Source organism: Anoplophora glabripennis, unplaced genomic scaffold (genome assembly GCF_000390285.2).
Source record: "Anoplophora glabripennis isolate ALB-LARVAE unplaced genomic scaffold, Agla_2.0 scaffold134, whole genome shotgun sequence".
NCBI lineage: Eukaryota > Metazoa > Arthropoda > Insecta > Coleoptera > Cerambycidae > Anoplophora > Anoplophora glabripennis.
Window position 1 is genome coordinate 32,679 of NW_019416384.1, and position 15,967 is coordinate 48,645.

A 15,967-nucleotide genomic window follows, 5' to 3' on the forward strand; every position below is an offset into this window, starting at 1 on the left:
AATCATAGAAAGGGTATTCTTGCCGACTCGTTGGTTGTAACATCTACCTGCTTGATAGCGCATAAAAAATAGATATATTTCTTGAGAATTTCTAGGTGAGAAACAGAACCCAGACGAGAAGTAATGGTAAATGTACGTGACATACCATAACAGGAGCTGGTATTAATAACAATAATGAAAGCAATAAATAAATTCGCTAAAATAAAATGGTCAGATATTACAAAAAATTATTGCACTGAAACTTTGAAGAATGTGTTATATTATTCATTATTTATTTACATCTTGTTTACCCTTAAAAGAATGTCGGTAAAATACCTCGTCCGGCAGTATTCAAATAACATCTAGGAGAATTTACTGGTAAGGGAATTTATATTACCCGTGTTATCTTTCTCAGCGGTTTATACACCTGCAAAACAAGTTATAAATTAAGCTCACTTGATTTCAATGACTCTAGTTCTTCACCAAAATGTTGGCAGGCAAGTCTGTAGTGAAAATTATTCACTTGCATGTTATATTTGTGTTTTTCTTTGGCTGTTGTGCATCCGATTGTGTTAATAAGACTGGAATTCATCAAGGTAAGTTTTTAAATTTTTATTTAACTAATAATTCTAATCGTAAAATGAATTTTAAAATTGAAAACATCAGTGAGTACGACAAAGAAGGCAATTTTTTAACATCTACAAAATTCTTATTCTATTAAGTGACGTGGAAACTTTCAAAGCTAATTTTTTATATCTTTTTTGTTTCTTTGAGAAAAATTTGAAAATTAGCCACACTTATAATAAATTTAATTTTGTGATTATTATTTGTATACTTATCTACATATTTAAATTTAACTTCACTCACATTCTTTTGGGCGCGCCAATGCCTTTGAAAAAAAATTTAAACGAATGAGGGTACAACCAAAGTTACGTATTAATTCCAGATCTAGCTAAAGCTTCGATAGGGGAAGCTTTGCCAGATGTACCATTAGAGAAATTTGGAAATAAGTATTACTACTTTGGAGCAATATATGAGGTACGATTTATTTTAGTTTCGATTGTAATTTAATATCTCTGTAGATATGGGAAAGTAAAATAAGATTTATTCACTAATTTTTTCATTAAAAAAATCAGTTGAGTGTTCATATTCTAGTTCTACCTTTGAATTGTGATTCTCAATTGTTTTTTTTAACAAAAGTAATGAACTAGTGAAAATTCATATTTTATTTTTTCGATATCGACAGAAGCAACACAGTTACAGTTAAATTTAAGGATTTCGCGCGATGATCCTGTAAATTCATTACAAAATGTCACTATTTCATTTTTGTATCCATAAACATAATTTATTACAATTAGTTATAGTTTATTTATTGATTTGTTTGTTCTGATTTCAGGGAAATTACTTTCAAGCAATACAGTACTGCAATTACCACAGAATGACGCTTTTGAGCATTGAGACGAAAGAAGAGAACGATTTCTTATTCGAAAGATTTAGACATTTCCGTACGAATTTTTTTAATTTATATTTTACGAAGTGAATTACTACACTTACGTAATTTTCAAGTCCAAGTGAAGCTAAGTTTGAAAAAGGCCCACATATAAGAATTTCGTTTTTGACACAACAGAAATCTCATTTTAATCTCCAAATAGAGATTTTAATTTATACAGGGTGTACCTTTGAATAGGGTCCATATTTATGCGGAGCCTATTTTTGACCAATATTACAAACATTCAATACTTATCGATGTGAATAATTCTCCTGACAAAAAGAATGTTCTCACAATGTCAACAATTTTTTGTAGTTTTATACATGCTTTTTCCATAACATCACACAGGAACTCGAAAAGGAAAACACAAAAGTACGGTGTAATTGCCATAAAAACTTCACAAACACCTTCTGGTAAACCAAGCTGAAAACTAAAATAAAAATGAAGTTATACGGCACTTTAACTGAACAGCAGAGTCTAACCACCGCTGCCCTTCGTAAGCCTTCGGAACAGGATGGCATTCTGGTTAAATTTAAACTGTTCACGATTCAAACACGTTACTGTTTTGTTTACTCCCGCAAAGGTACACCCTGTATTTTTAGTTTATAAATATAAATATAATCTCGTCTCGTTTCATCAAACCAAATTACGAAATTAATTAACTTCTTTTAGTTGGATGGGGAACGTATCACTTCTGGACGTCGGGAACCACCTTACCAGACGCCCACTGGGTTTGGCTCAGCACCGGAAGACCAGTTTTGTTCGCCAATTGGTCACCAAATCAACCAGATAACTCGGGAAATAATGAAAGTTGCATAGAAGCCGTTTACGTTCATACAAACAAAGCTCTTGTATGGAACGATCACGTGTGTGCTCTTCCAAAACATGTTATTTGTGAAACCCTGGACGTAAAATGTGCCGCTTGACAACATTTATGGGTTAATCAACAAACATTTGCTCATAAAAATATATTATTTCCGGGTTTAAGTTTAAACATTACTACCGTATTAAGTTTAATGCAAAAAGTCTGAAAGATCTAGACAGTGTCTAGATCTCCAATAGATACTGCATTTTTTATAGGGACTATATTTTTTATTTATAAGCATATGAAAAGAATATTATCGCAAAGCAAACCATAAAGAGGAAACCGTAATCAGAGGATGCGTTTTTCAAGGGAAAACCGTATCTCTATTTATCACATGTCCACAATTCCATAATTCTTCTAGTAATAAATAACTTGAATAATAATTGTTGTATTTTTAATTTGTCTGAAACATAACAAAGTCAACCTACATAACAATTAATAGACATGTTTTTTGACACATTTACCTTTCCAAATAATGCCTGCAATTAAGTAGTATGTATAATAAATTAAACAAACATGAAGGTTGAGATGAAAAATATTGTCTTATGTACGTAGCTTAATATACATATTTCCATAGTTGGCTCACATTATTGACATACAGTGGGAAAACATTTTTATTCGAAAATCATGCAGCAATTTAATTGAAACAACTAAAATTTGTTTATTACCAACATAGCCGTTGTTGGCTGTTGATCATGGTTGTTGTTAGTAACACCGTTGAAGCCACTATAAAAGCTACATAGCAATTTACTTTTAAATTTTCATCCATTGCAATGTTTTGCTTGAATAAAAAATAATTGTTTACAAGATACATACAAGAAATTTTACATGTTAAACAATGCATAGTTGGTAACACTACTACAAACTAAACAGATTGCAGCAATTCTGTCCCATTGTGTGATAATAAGCATACAATTTTATCTCCGCAACAAAATCCCCGCAATTTTATCGCTGCAACAAATTGCATTGTCTGATGCAGGCTTTGGAGTTTGAGGAAACCGGTAATTGTTTAATGCTAATGCTCCAATCTTAATACGTCTGATGCTGTCGTAGGTGTTTTACCTTTTTTTCACCAGTTTACCATTTTTTCATTCACCATTTCTTTTACCAGTTTATCACAAGTTATCGACCTCGAATCATTATTTCTTTGTAGAAAAAAAGCCTGCATCTGTAAAACCCGGCAAACAAGCATATTCAAATCCCCGAGTTACATTTTACGATACGGGAATTTAAAATCCCCTCGGGTTATCTTGGCTTTGCGGTTGAAGCAAAACGAGTTATAAATGAAGATCGTCTCGTTCGTATCCCTCTAGTGTTACGCCAAAATGTTGGCAAGAAAGACCGTTGGGCAGATTATCGCGCTGCATATCATTTCTGTGTTTTTAATTAGCGGTAAAGCTGCCAATTGTATTAATAAGACTGTCGATTATAAAGGTAAGTTTTAACCTATCTTTTTAATAGCTATTCTTTAAGTGTATTGCTCTTGGCAGGATTGTAAATTTTAACGGTAATTTCAAAGTAGTGTATTGACCTTAGTGAAGAATTTCTTGATTTTTTAATTTAAAATATGCTTGTCACATATTTAAATAAATTTAAAATGTCTCCAAAACTGTTCTACTCACAAAGATATGCATAGGTATATTTTTATCACGATTTTTTTTAAATTACGCTGTAACCAATAATAATAGAAAAAAAAATCGTCTTCATAAGCTTTTTGTGATCCCCACGCTATTATGGGATAATTAAAAATTCCTACGGCAATGATTTTTTTATTCGATTTATCTGTGGTGAGCTAATATTAAATTTAAAAAGTAGTAAATAGAGAATGACTCGTTTTTTCTAAGAAAAAGGAAGATATTTCGTTTCTTTGAAACACAATTACATCAAATGAACTTCGCCGATTTTTCAAAATGTCAGTGGTGTAGAATTGCTGGGGTTTTCATTGGAGTCAGTCACTATAACACTACATCTACATCACTGCATCTACATCATCTACATCACTACATCTACATCCACATCACTACATCTACATCATCTACATCACTATATCTACATCTACATTTTAAATTTCTCCGCTGTGTATTATAAAATAATTTTATTTTCCCACAGAATTATTGAAGGGTTCATTAAAGGATACTTTGCCGAATATACCTTTGGAAAAATTTGGGAACAAATACTACTACTTTGGAGCTATATATCAGGTATGAATAATAAATAATAAAGGTATTTATTATATTGTAATGGCCCTAGCATAATATACTATTTCTATTCTAAATATTCAATTATTATACATATAACAGACAGATATTGTACTATAATGTACAGGATAATCGCACTTTTGGATTGGTTTCTCATTTCTTTAGAAGAAACAAAAAAAGTGGCTTATATATTTAAAAAAAAAGTGTAATAGCGAAAACCGCGTGTCGATATCCTTGATTCTATTTTGCTATTTTCTGTCATATTAAAAAATCTAAAAAAAATTATTTATTAGTCAAATATTTTCCCAAACAAAAAATTATGGAGCGCCAGAATCAACGGCAAAAATAAAAAAAAACCTTTTGTCCTTTCGTCGAATCAACTTTCCTTGAAAATCAAGCTCTAGACATTGAAACAAATGTTTTTTCTATATCTTCGGAAAATAGGAAAAATCCTTTAAAAAAGTGTCAAAATAAGACATCGTGCGTAATTTGATAAATAATTTGTTTTTTATTTTAGGGCAACTTTTTCCAAGCAATGCAATACTGTCACTATCATGGAATGAACCCTTTGAGTGTCGAAAGTGTGGAAGAGAATAACTTTTTGTGGGAAAAGCTGAAACCATTCCGTAAGCCTTTTTCTTATTAATTCGAAATAGAAACTCTCTGTTTCTGAAATAGTTTTGGGATTACATTTTAAAGACAGAATGAACAGAGGAGGCTAGCCTCCGTCACCCTGCGGAAAAGGATGGCATTCTGCTTAAATTTCTACAATTCGACACCCTCACTTGAGTTACACACATACAAATATTTTTCTAGTTGGTGCTGGGGAGTACCACTTTTGGACATCGGGTACCACCTTATCAGACGCTCACTGGGTTTGGTTGGCCACGGGAAGGCCCATCATATACGCTAATTGGTTCCCTACTCAACCCGACAACGCGGGAAACAACGAGAAATGCTTAGAAGTGAGATATGTCCCCGCAAGTAAGACTATGATGTGGAATGATCACGTCTGTACTGTTCCGAAACATGTTATTTGTGAATCCTCCCAGGCAAGCTGTGTTTCGAGCTGAAAAAGTACCTAGTATACAAAAAAATTAAAGCCAAGAAGGATTTAATTCAAGTAATGACTGATTTACACCCACTACAAATTTTATTGTAAGAACTTCCTACGCGTTGTTTAAGTTTATTACCTACATGTGTTTGTTCATTACTAAAATGTCAAATAAATTTTTTTTACTACTACTTGCCTTTTTTATTGTGTTTTGGTGTTTATTTTTGATAAAAAATAATTACTTTTTTAAAGTACGGTGTTTTTTCGGGTACTATACATGTAATTGAAATGATGTTAAATTGATTAAATTGAGTTGACTTCTACCCAGACCCTTCAACAATCCACAATATGAAAACATATTCATTTTACTTTCTCCGAGTTAATTTTGGAGTTTGAAAGAACATGTATGTTATTTAAAGATCTTACAGTTAAGGAATCTATCGTATGAGGTCATCAGAAGTTATTGACTTGATTTTTTTTGCGTATGCGTTTGGAAATACTGATTTTTTGTGTCTAGTTTAATGATACGAGAATTTAAATTTCCTTTGGGACATATTGGCTTTACAGTTTGCTGTACCTACCAGCAAAACGGGTTGCCAGCTATAAAATAAGACGATCCCACTCGAATGCTTGTAGTGTTTCACCAAAATGCTTGCAAGAAAGACAGTTGGACAAATCATAAAATGGTACATTATTTTTTTATTTTCGTTCAGTGGTAATAGTGCCAGTTGCATTAATAAGACTGTCGATTATAACGGTAAGTTTTTAAGTTTAAAATTGAAACATTAACAATTATTGTATAACAAAATTTTAATTGCTCCTAGAGTTGTATAAGGATTCACTAAAGGATACTTTGCCGAATATACCTTTAGAAAAATTTGGAAATAAATACTACTATTTTGGAGCAGTTTACGAGGTATGATAAACAAATAAGTATTAAGTTCGAAATTGATAAATGTGGGTTTTCCATTATAACTTATTTTAGAAATAAGAAGAAAAGTCCGATTTCTCACAATCCTTTTATTTTTTTAACATAGACTGCCGGTTTCGAGGTCAAACTTTTCCACCTCATCTTCAGGTTTTACACGGCTTCAGCTTATCATAGACAGTCTTTAATTTACAATATAATGTATATACAGGCTCGGAAACGGTAAGAGGTACGAAGTAGTTTAAATGGGGGCAAAGTTGCGTAATCAGGGGACCAACATTATACCTCTAAAAACTCAAGGCTAACATGATTAGTTTTCGAAATATTTGAAAAAAAAACGAAATTTGGGAAAACCGTTTTTGTTTCATTTCAGCCTTGTTTGAGGTGGTTTTGAAAAAAGAAAAACACTTTCTCGTGGCAACTTTTTGCCCTCTATCGAATGGCAAAATCAATTTTTATATGTAACGTTTCGTCTCTCCAGGACCATCATCATTTCATTTTTTTAAATACGACCCTAGAAATTTTATTACATTTTTTGCTAGCCTTCGTGACCCCCAATACTGTACTGCCTCAGCCCGAACCAGATTCAGACGTTTTGTCTCGAAACATTCATCTTCAGTGTGCTAGTTTGTATCTCTTACGGTTTTCGAGATCCCTGTAGTGAGAAGCGAATTTGTAACAGCCTGTATATCTTTCATGATAAATCTTCTAAGATTTCTTAGATGGCTATGTATTTTAAAGTTGGAATAGTTTCTATTAATAAGTAGGTTATATTGTAAATTGAACACTATATATGATAAGCTCAAGCCTTGTAGGACCTGAAGATGAGGTGAAAAAGTTTGACCTCCAAACCGGTAGTCTATGTCAAGAAAATAAAAGGATTGTGAGAAATCGGACTTTTCTTCTCATTTCTAAAATAAGTCATAAATAAGTATTAAATTGTAGTATTACATTAAAGAACATTGCCTTCTATCGCATATATCAAATATTAAAATCATAAACACCCCACAATGCACGATATTTTATTCATAGCGATACGTTATTTACAATTCACTTACCTCTTACTTCAGGGCAATTTTTTCCAAGCGATACAATACTGTCACTATCATGGAATGGCGCTTTTGAGCATTGAAAACGCAGAAGAGAACAATTTTTTGTGGGAAAAACTGAAACCTTTCCGTAAGTCATTTCCTTGTTATACAATAAATTTGTACCCGGATGATCCAAATCTAGTTTTAAAATACGAGAAAGGTATCTCTACAGACATTTAAAATATCGCAAAGAATTTGATAGAACACTTCTATTTTGCCACTCTCAAGAGAGATTACAGTAAAAAATACTTGCTCGTATAGCAGCGATTTAAATTGCATGCCTTGAAATGTTTCACGGAAGAATGTAATATTAATACCTATATGAATGCAGATTTCATTGCAATATTTGTATATTAAACCTGTTATCTACGTATTTCCGTACATTATTTACTCTGGACTAAGGATTAGCAAATTAATTTCTAAATTTATTTATGTCGATGTCATTTTAGTTGGTGCTGGCGATTACCGCTTCTGGACATCTGGTACCACCTTACCAGACGACCACTGGGTTTGGTTGGCCACGGGAAGGCCCATCATATACGCTAATTGGTACCCTAATCAACCAGACAACGCGGGGAACAACGAGAAATGTTTAGAAATCAGATATACTCACACTAACAAGGCTATGATGTGGAATGATCACGTTTGTACCGCTCCAAAATATGTTATTTGTGAATCGTTACAGGCTAATTGTATTTCAAGCTGAAGATATTCCTAGTATCTATTTTTTCTGTCTATTTTTCTTTTCTATCTATGTATTTCTAACTATTTGTTTGTTAAGTAAATAGTACGAAATAAAAACAATTTCGATACGTTGCTTTTCTATTCAAAATGACATAAAATTTACAAAAATAACAATCCCTTATTAGGTATATGGTTATGATTAATATCAATTTAACAAATAATGCAAAATGTGATTATTTCAAAGAACAGAAGATAGATAAAGATAAAGAAGAGCAGATAAAATAATCTTATATAGGTGAACACATTGGAATAGGAGAATTCAAAAACTTGCAATTAAGTTTTTAGATTTGTGCGTCGACTTCCAATTTGGTACGATAACACACTTAAGTTTAAAAAATTGCATTATACAGGTTGTGCAAAAATGTAGCTCTACCCCATGCTCCCTCCCTAGATGTCTTAAGATGCTGGGGAAGCCCCAGAGACTCCTGGAGACAACAGAGAGAGAGAGAGACCCTCTATTACAACAAAATCACTCTATTTCTATCGCACACTATAACACTGCCACTTTCGCACACAATCAGACAAAAATGACAGAAACGAACCTTCCTTTAAAAATACATATGAAAAAATGAAAATAGTAGCTAATTAACGAAATTATGATTAAATAACCGCTGAAGAATATCCGATCGTCTAAGACATAAGTATCTATTCGTTCATTCTTTAAAACATTTTTATCAATACCTATATTTAAGTAAATACAGTAACGCTAAAAATAGGCATTGATAAAAAAGTGTACAAAATAAATCCGTAAGTACGCGTGACAACATTGCCAAACTGTTGTTTATACGATGCTGGGATACACGTTGGAATGCGGGCCGCTGCATTTGATTCTTCCTAAAATTCTGCTGGTGGTGTACTGCTGTATCGGCAATACGGAAATTTAAAACTGTTGTCCTATTAGAGGTCTGGAGCGAAGGTATATTGTCTGCGTTATTACCATACATATTATGCCTTTAAATTTTAAAATGTATTTATTTCGGTTTCCATAGAAATGTGTGAGGTATATTTATTAAAAAAAAACCTAATCACCCAAGAACATTTCTTAATTTTTAAAAGAGAAAAGTTTTTGAGGAAAAGTTAACGATTCATTCATGGAGTAAATAAACAACGAACCATCACGTGTGTGCTCTTCCAAAATATGTTATTTGTGAAACCCTGGACGTCAAATATATCACTAATTGACACTATTTGTAGCACATGCGCAGAAACTGTATTTTTTATTTATAAGTGTTAAAAAATACTGTCGCGAAGTAAATCGTAGAGGATGTTTTTCAAGGGAAAACTGTATTCCTATTTATCACATGTCCACAATTCCATAGTTCGACTTGTAATACGTAAATAACTTGATAATAATCGTCATTGTGTTTTTAGTTTGACTGAAACATAACAAAGTTATCTCCCTATTCCTAGCCACTTACCTTTCCCAATAATATAAATAACTAGTATGTAAACAAATACCTACGAAGATTAAGATGAAAAATATGTTATTTTATTGAATAGCTTAATATTTCCATTGTTGTTCTTTCACATTAGTGACGTAGATTGCAATCTTCAGTGGGAGAAAAAACGAAACCTAGACAATTGGAAACGAAAATAATTTAATTAATAACAATATTCTGATCGCGACTAGAGTTTGAGGAAAACGGTAATTGTTTAATGCTAATGCTCCAATCTTAATACGTCTGATGCTGTCGTAGGTGTTTTACCTTTTTTCCAGTTATCGACTTTGATTTCTCTATTATTTCTTTGTCTAAGAAGCCTGCTTCTGCAAAACCCGGTACGCAAGCATATTCAGATACGCGAATCACATTTTATTTATGTTTTATTAAAATCTCCTCGGGTTATCTTGTTTACGCGGTTCAAGTACGTGCAAAACGAATTATAAATTAAGCTCGTCTCGTTCGTATCTCTATAGTGTTACACCAAAATGTTGATAAGCACGACCGTTGGGCATATTATTGCGCTGTACATCATTTCCGTTTTTTTAATTAGCGGTAATGCTGCCAAGTCCGTCAATAAGACTCTCGATTATAAAGGTAAGTTTTAACGTACCTATGTTTTTAATACCTACTTTTAAGTTTATTGCGTTTGGATGAAAACGTAAATTTTAACGGTAATTTCAAAGTAGTGAAGAATTTCTTGATTAGTTAGTTTTCTGTAACTCTTTTCAATTTTATAATTATATTATTGATTTTATTCTTGAAAAACGATTCGTTCACTTCTAAATTTTAATTTAATTTAAAATATGCTTGCCACATATTTAAACGAAATTTAAAATATCTCCAAAACTGTTCCACTCACAAAGAGATGCATAGGAATATTTTGTTTACGATTTCTTTTTAATTACGGCGTAACCAACGAAAGTCCAAAAAAAATCGGTTTCGTAAGCTTTTTGTGAGCTGAGTTCCCCACGCTATTCATCAGATAATTAAAAATTTCTACGGCAATGATTTTTTTATTCGATTTATCTGTGGTGAGCTAATATTAAATTTAAAAAGTAGTAAATAGAGAATAACTCGTTTTTTTCGAAGAAAAAGGTAGATATCTCGTTTTTTTGAAACACAGTTACAAATCGAATGAACTGGTCGATTTTTCACTAAGTCAGTGGTGTAGAAATGTTGGGGTTTTCATTGGAGTGCTTTTCAGTCACTACATCTACATCACTACATCCACATCACTACATCTGCAAATACAACTTCAGACATACTTGAAAGAATGTGATATATTTTTAAATTCTTCCATTTTGTGTTGTGAAATAATTTAGTTTTTCCACAGAGTCGTCACTAGAAGATACCTTGCCGAATATAGCTTTGGAAAAATTTGGCAACAAATACTACTATTTTGGAGTTATATATGAGGTATGATTAATATATAATAAAGAAATTCATTAAATTGTAATGGCCCTAGCATCAGCGAGATTTTCAGTTTTTGCCGTTTTCTGTGATAACTAAAAAACCGGGAAATTATACAAACATATAGCTGAATTACCTGTAAGAAAAGTGTATACCAAATTTTTTACAAGTGTCCAGTATTTTCACAAGCAAGAAAATTATGGGGTGACGGAATAAACGGCAAAAAGCAAGCCCTTCACATTGAAACTATTTTTTTTCTATCCTCTATTTTAGGGCAACTTTTTCCAAGCAATACAGTACTGTCACTACCATGGGATGAGACCTTTGAGTATCGAAAGTGTGGAAGAGACTAACTTTCTGATCAGGCAGCTGAAACGATTCCGTAAGCCTTTTTCTTATTAATTCGAAATAGAAACTTTCTGTTTCTGAAGTATATAATTTGAGTTTAAAGTTAAAAGAGAGACATTGAAGGTCACCTAAATTATTTATAAAAATGTATCAATTTGTTGTTCTATGCCTGTACCATTCCGTCATATCATACCAGGTGTGACATCAAATGGCAGTAGCCGCTTTTCAGAGGCGGCAGTAGTGCATTTTAACTGAGCAACAACTTCGTAAGCATTCGGAACAGGATCGTATTCTGCTTAAATTTAAACATAACTCTACATTATTTGATTAAAAAAGAGAATTTCTGATTCGTGTTACACCCTCACTTAAGTTACTTCCTACAGACACTCATAAAAATATTTTTCTAGTTGGTGCTGAGAAGTACAACTTTTGGACATCGGGTACTATCTTACCAAACGACCACTGGGTTTGGTTGGCCACAGGAAAGCCCATTGTATACACACATTGGTTACCTAATGAACCAAACAACTGGGCAAACATTGAGAAATGCTTAGAAGCAATCTACCAGTATTCCGACAAGAAACGTGAAATGGATATGATGTGGAATGATCATGACTGTAATGGTCCGAAATATGTTATTTGTGAATCGTCACAGGCTAACTGTGTAGCTGAAAAAAGTTCCTAGTATACAAAAAAAACAAAGCCAAGAAGGATTTAAGTAATGACTTCCTACGCGTTATTTAAGTTTATTACCTACATGTGTTTGTTTATTACTAAAATGTCAAATAAATTTTTCTGCCACTACTTTCCTTTTTTATTGTGTTTATGAACCTTTGATCTTTGATACTCCAAACATTTCNCCAAGAAGGATTTAAGTAATGACTTCCTACGCGTTATTTAAGTTTATTACCTACATGTGTTTGTTTATTACTAAAATGTCAAATAAATTTTTCTGCCACTACTTTCCTTTTTTATTGTGTTTATGAACCTTTGATCTTTGATACTCCAAACATTTCTTAGCCGAAATAGTTTTCGGTGTTTATTTTTGACCGAATATAATTACTTTTTTAAAGTACGGTGGTTTTTCTATACTGTATGTTACTGAAATGATATTAAATTGATTAAATTCAGCTGGCTTCTACCCAGACCATATATTTCTCCTTAAAATTCAACAATCCATAATATTAAAACATACTCATTTCAGTTTCTCCGAGTTAATTTTGGAGTTTGAAAAAACATTTTATCATATTTAAAGATCTTACATTTAAGGAATCTAATCGTACAACATCAGAAGTTATTGACTTTTATTTGCGTATCTTGGAAATACTGTATCTGCAAAACAACTGATTTTTTGTGTCTAGTTTAATGATACGAGAATTTAAATTTCCTTTGGGACATCTCGGCTTTACAGTTTGCTGTACCTACCAGCAATACCGGTTACCAGCTATAAATTTAGGCGGTCCCACTCGTATGCTCATAGTGTTTCACCAAAATGCTTGCAAGAAAGACAGTTGGACAAATCATAAAATTACATTATTTTTATATTTTCGTACAGTGTCAATAGTGCCAGTTGCATTAATAAGACTGTCGATAAGTTTTAACAATTCATAAGTTTAAAAGACAATAATTTTAATTGTCCATATAGTTGTACAAGGATTCAATAAAGTATACTTTGCCAAATACTTATACCTTAAGAAAAAAATGGAAATAAATACTACTATTTCGGAGCAATTTACGAGGTAGGATAAACAAATAAGTATTAAATTGTCATAGCACATTAAAGAACAATGCACGAAATTTATTTTATTCATAGCGATACGTTATTTGATGATTTACTTGAAAGCGTAGAAGAGAACAATTTTTTGTGGGAAAAACTGAAGCCTTTCCGTAAATCGTTTTCTTATGATCCAGATGCTCCAAACATAATTTTAAAATTTTAGTCTCTGACATTTCTACAGACATTTAAAATATCGCAAAGAATTTGATATACAGGGTGTTTCAGGATTAAGTCGACAAACTTTAAGGAGATATTCCTCATAAAAAAATAAGAAAAAGATCAAGTATAATTTTTTTTCCAGAAACGCTTCATTTTCGAAATATAGGACGTTAAAGATTAAAAAAAAAATCGAATTTTTTAAATAACTTCTAAATGAAGAAGGCTATTTAAGCTAAATTTGGCATGACACATCTTCTTATAAGATACCATTTTTCCATANTTGGAATAGGGGAATTCTAAACTTGCAATTAAGCTTTTAGGTTTGTGCGTCGACTTCCAATATGGTACGATAACACACTTATGTTTAAAAAATTTATTACTGAACTCTACCCCATGCTCCCTCCCTAGGTGTCCTGAAGATGCTGGGGAAGCCCCAGACATTCCTGGAGACAAAGAGAGAGAGAGAGAGAGAATCCCTCTATGACAACAAAATCACTCTATCTCTATCGCACACAATCAGACAAAAATGACAGAAACGACCCTTCCTTTAAAAATACATATGAGAAAATGAAAACAGTAGCTAATTAACGAAATTATGATTAAATAACCGCTGAAGAATATCCGATCGTCTAAGTCATAAGTATCTATTCGTTCATTCTTTAAAACATTTTTATCAATACCTATATTTAAGTAAATACAGTAACGCTAAAAACAGGCATTGATAAAAAAGTGTACAAAATAAATCCGTAAGTACGCGTGACAACATTGCCAAACTGTTGTTTATACGATGCTGGGATACACGTTGGAATGCGGGCCGCTGCATTTGGTTCTTCCTAAAATTCTGCTGGTGGTGTACTGCTGTATCGGCAATACGGAAATTTAAAACTGTTGTCCTATTCCAGTAGCGGTCTGGAGCGAAGCTATATTGTCTGTGTTATTCCCATACATATTACGGCCTTTAAATTTTAAAATGTATTTATTTCGGTTTCCATAGAAATTTGTGAGGTATATTTATTAAAAATACCTAATCATCCAAGAACATTTCTTAATTTTTAAAAGAGAAAAGTTTTTGAGGAGAAGTTAACGAAACTAAATTCATGGAGTAAGTAAACAACGAACGATCACGTGTGTGCTCTTCCAAAATATGTTATTTGTGAAACCCTGGACGTCAAATATATCACTAATTGACACTATTTGTAGCGCATGCGTAGAAACTGCATTTTTTATTTATAAGCGTTAAAAAATACTGTCGCGTAGCAAATCGTAGAGGATGCGTTTTCCAAGGGAAAACTGTATTCCTGTATCATTTTTGAGCATGATGTATATTGCATCTGAACTAAATAAATCTATCTAAAATAAATCTATCTATTTATCACATGTCCACAATTCCATAATTCGTCTTGTAATACGTAAATAACTTGATAATAATCGTCATTGTGTTTTTAATTTGACTGAAACATAACAAAGTTATCTCCCTATTCTTAGCCACTTACCTTTCCCAATAATACAAATAACTAGTAAGTAAACAAATACCTACGAAGATTAAGATGAAAAATATGTTATTTTATTGAATAGCTTAATATTTCCATTGTTGTTCTTTCACATTAGTGACGTAGATTGCAATCTTCAGTGGGAAAAAAAACGAAACCTAGACAATTGGAAACGAAAATAATTTATTTAATAACAATATTCTGATCGCGACTAGAGTTTGAGGAAAACGGTAATTGTTTAATGCTAATGCTCCAATTTTAATACGTCTGATGCTGTCGCAGGTTTTGACCTTTTTTCCAGTTATCGACTTTGATTTCTCTATTCTTTCTTTGTATAAGAAGCCTGCTTCTGCAAAACCCGGTACGCAAGCATATTCAGATATGCCAATTACATTTTACGATTAAAATCTCCTCGGGTTATCTTGTTTTTGCGGTTGAAGTACCTGCAAAACGAATTATAAATTTAGATCGTCTCGTACGTATCTCCATAGTGTTACACCAAAATGTTGACAAGCACGACCGTTGGGCATATTATTGCGCTGCACATCATTTCCGCTATTTTAATTAGTGGTAAAGCTGCCAAGTCCATCAATAAGACTGTCGATTATGAAGGTAAGTTTTAACGTATGTATTTAATACCCTACTGTTAAGTTTATTGCGTTTGGCTGAAAACGTAAATTTTAACGGTAATTTCAAAGTAGTGTATTGACCTTAGTGAAGAATTTCTTGATTAGTTAGTTTTCTGTAACTCTTTTCAATTTTATAAATATATTATTGATTTTATTTTTGAAAAACGATTCGTTCACTTCTAAATTTTAATTTAATTTAAAATATGCTTGCCACATATTTAAACAAATTTAAAATATCTCTAAAACTGTTCCCCTCACAAAGAGATGCATAGAAATATTTTGTTTATGATTTCTTTTTAATTACGGCGTAACCAACAAAAGTACAAAAAAAAATCGGTTTCGTAAGCTTTTTGTGAGCTATGTT

General features: G+C 32.2%; 5 protein-coding genes across 6 annotated transcripts in view; 4 read left to right on the forward strand and 1 right to left on the reverse strand.

Annotated features, from left to right (window-relative positions):
- Window positions 1-15,967, reverse strand: part of LOC108903773 — a 56,439-nt gene that overhangs the window by 26,366 nt on the left and 14,106 nt on the right. The gene's annotated exons all lie outside the window — the stretch shown is intronic.
- Window positions 423-2,716, forward strand: LOC108903812 (perlucin-like). Its single transcript, XM_018706114.1, has 4 exons — window positions 423-575; window positions 926-1,017; window positions 1,376-1,484; window positions 2,141-2,716. The coding sequence occupies exons 1-4, from the start codon at window positions 467-469 to the stop codon at window positions 2,392-2,394; spliced, it is 564 nt and encodes a 187-aa protein (XP_018561630.1). The 5' UTR covers window positions 423-466; the 3' UTR covers window positions 2,395-2,716.
- Window positions 3,618-5,776, forward strand: LOC108903811 (perlucin-like). Its single transcript, XM_018706113.1, has 4 exons — window positions 3,618-3,767; window positions 4,443-4,534; window positions 5,049-5,157; window positions 5,348-5,776. Exons 1-4 carry the CDS (start codon window positions 3,659-3,661, stop codon window positions 5,602-5,604), a joined length of 567 nt encoding a protein of 188 aa, XP_018561629.1. The 5' UTR covers window positions 3,618-3,658; the 3' UTR covers window positions 5,605-5,776.
- LOC108903814 (perlucin-like) lies at window positions 7,588-8,352 on the forward strand. The gene is made up of 2 exons (XM_018706116.1): window positions 7,588-7,692; window positions 8,054-8,352. Exons 1-2 carry the CDS (start codon window positions 7,626-7,628, stop codon window positions 8,308-8,310), a joined length of 324 nt encoding a protein of 107 aa, XP_018561632.1. The 5' UTR covers window positions 7,588-7,625; the 3' UTR covers window positions 8,311-8,352.
- LOC108903809 (perlucin-like) lies at window positions 10,249-12,509 on the forward strand. 2 transcript variants are annotated; one of them, XM_018706111.2, is made up of 5 exons: window positions 10,249-10,384; window positions 11,124-11,206; window positions 11,474-11,582; window positions 11,956-12,259; window positions 12,417-12,509. In XM_018706111.2, exons 1-4 carry the CDS (start codon window positions 10,276-10,278, stop codon window positions 12,231-12,233), a joined length of 579 nt encoding a protein of 192 aa, XP_018561627.1. In that variant the 5' UTR covers window positions 10,249-10,275; the 3' UTR covers window positions 12,234-12,259; window positions 12,417-12,509. The 2 variants fall into 2 exon arrangements, with proteins under 2 accessions (XP_018561627.1, XP_023310150.1); XM_023454382.1 differs by lacking the exon at window positions 12,417-12,509 and having other exon boundaries at window positions 11,956-12,352.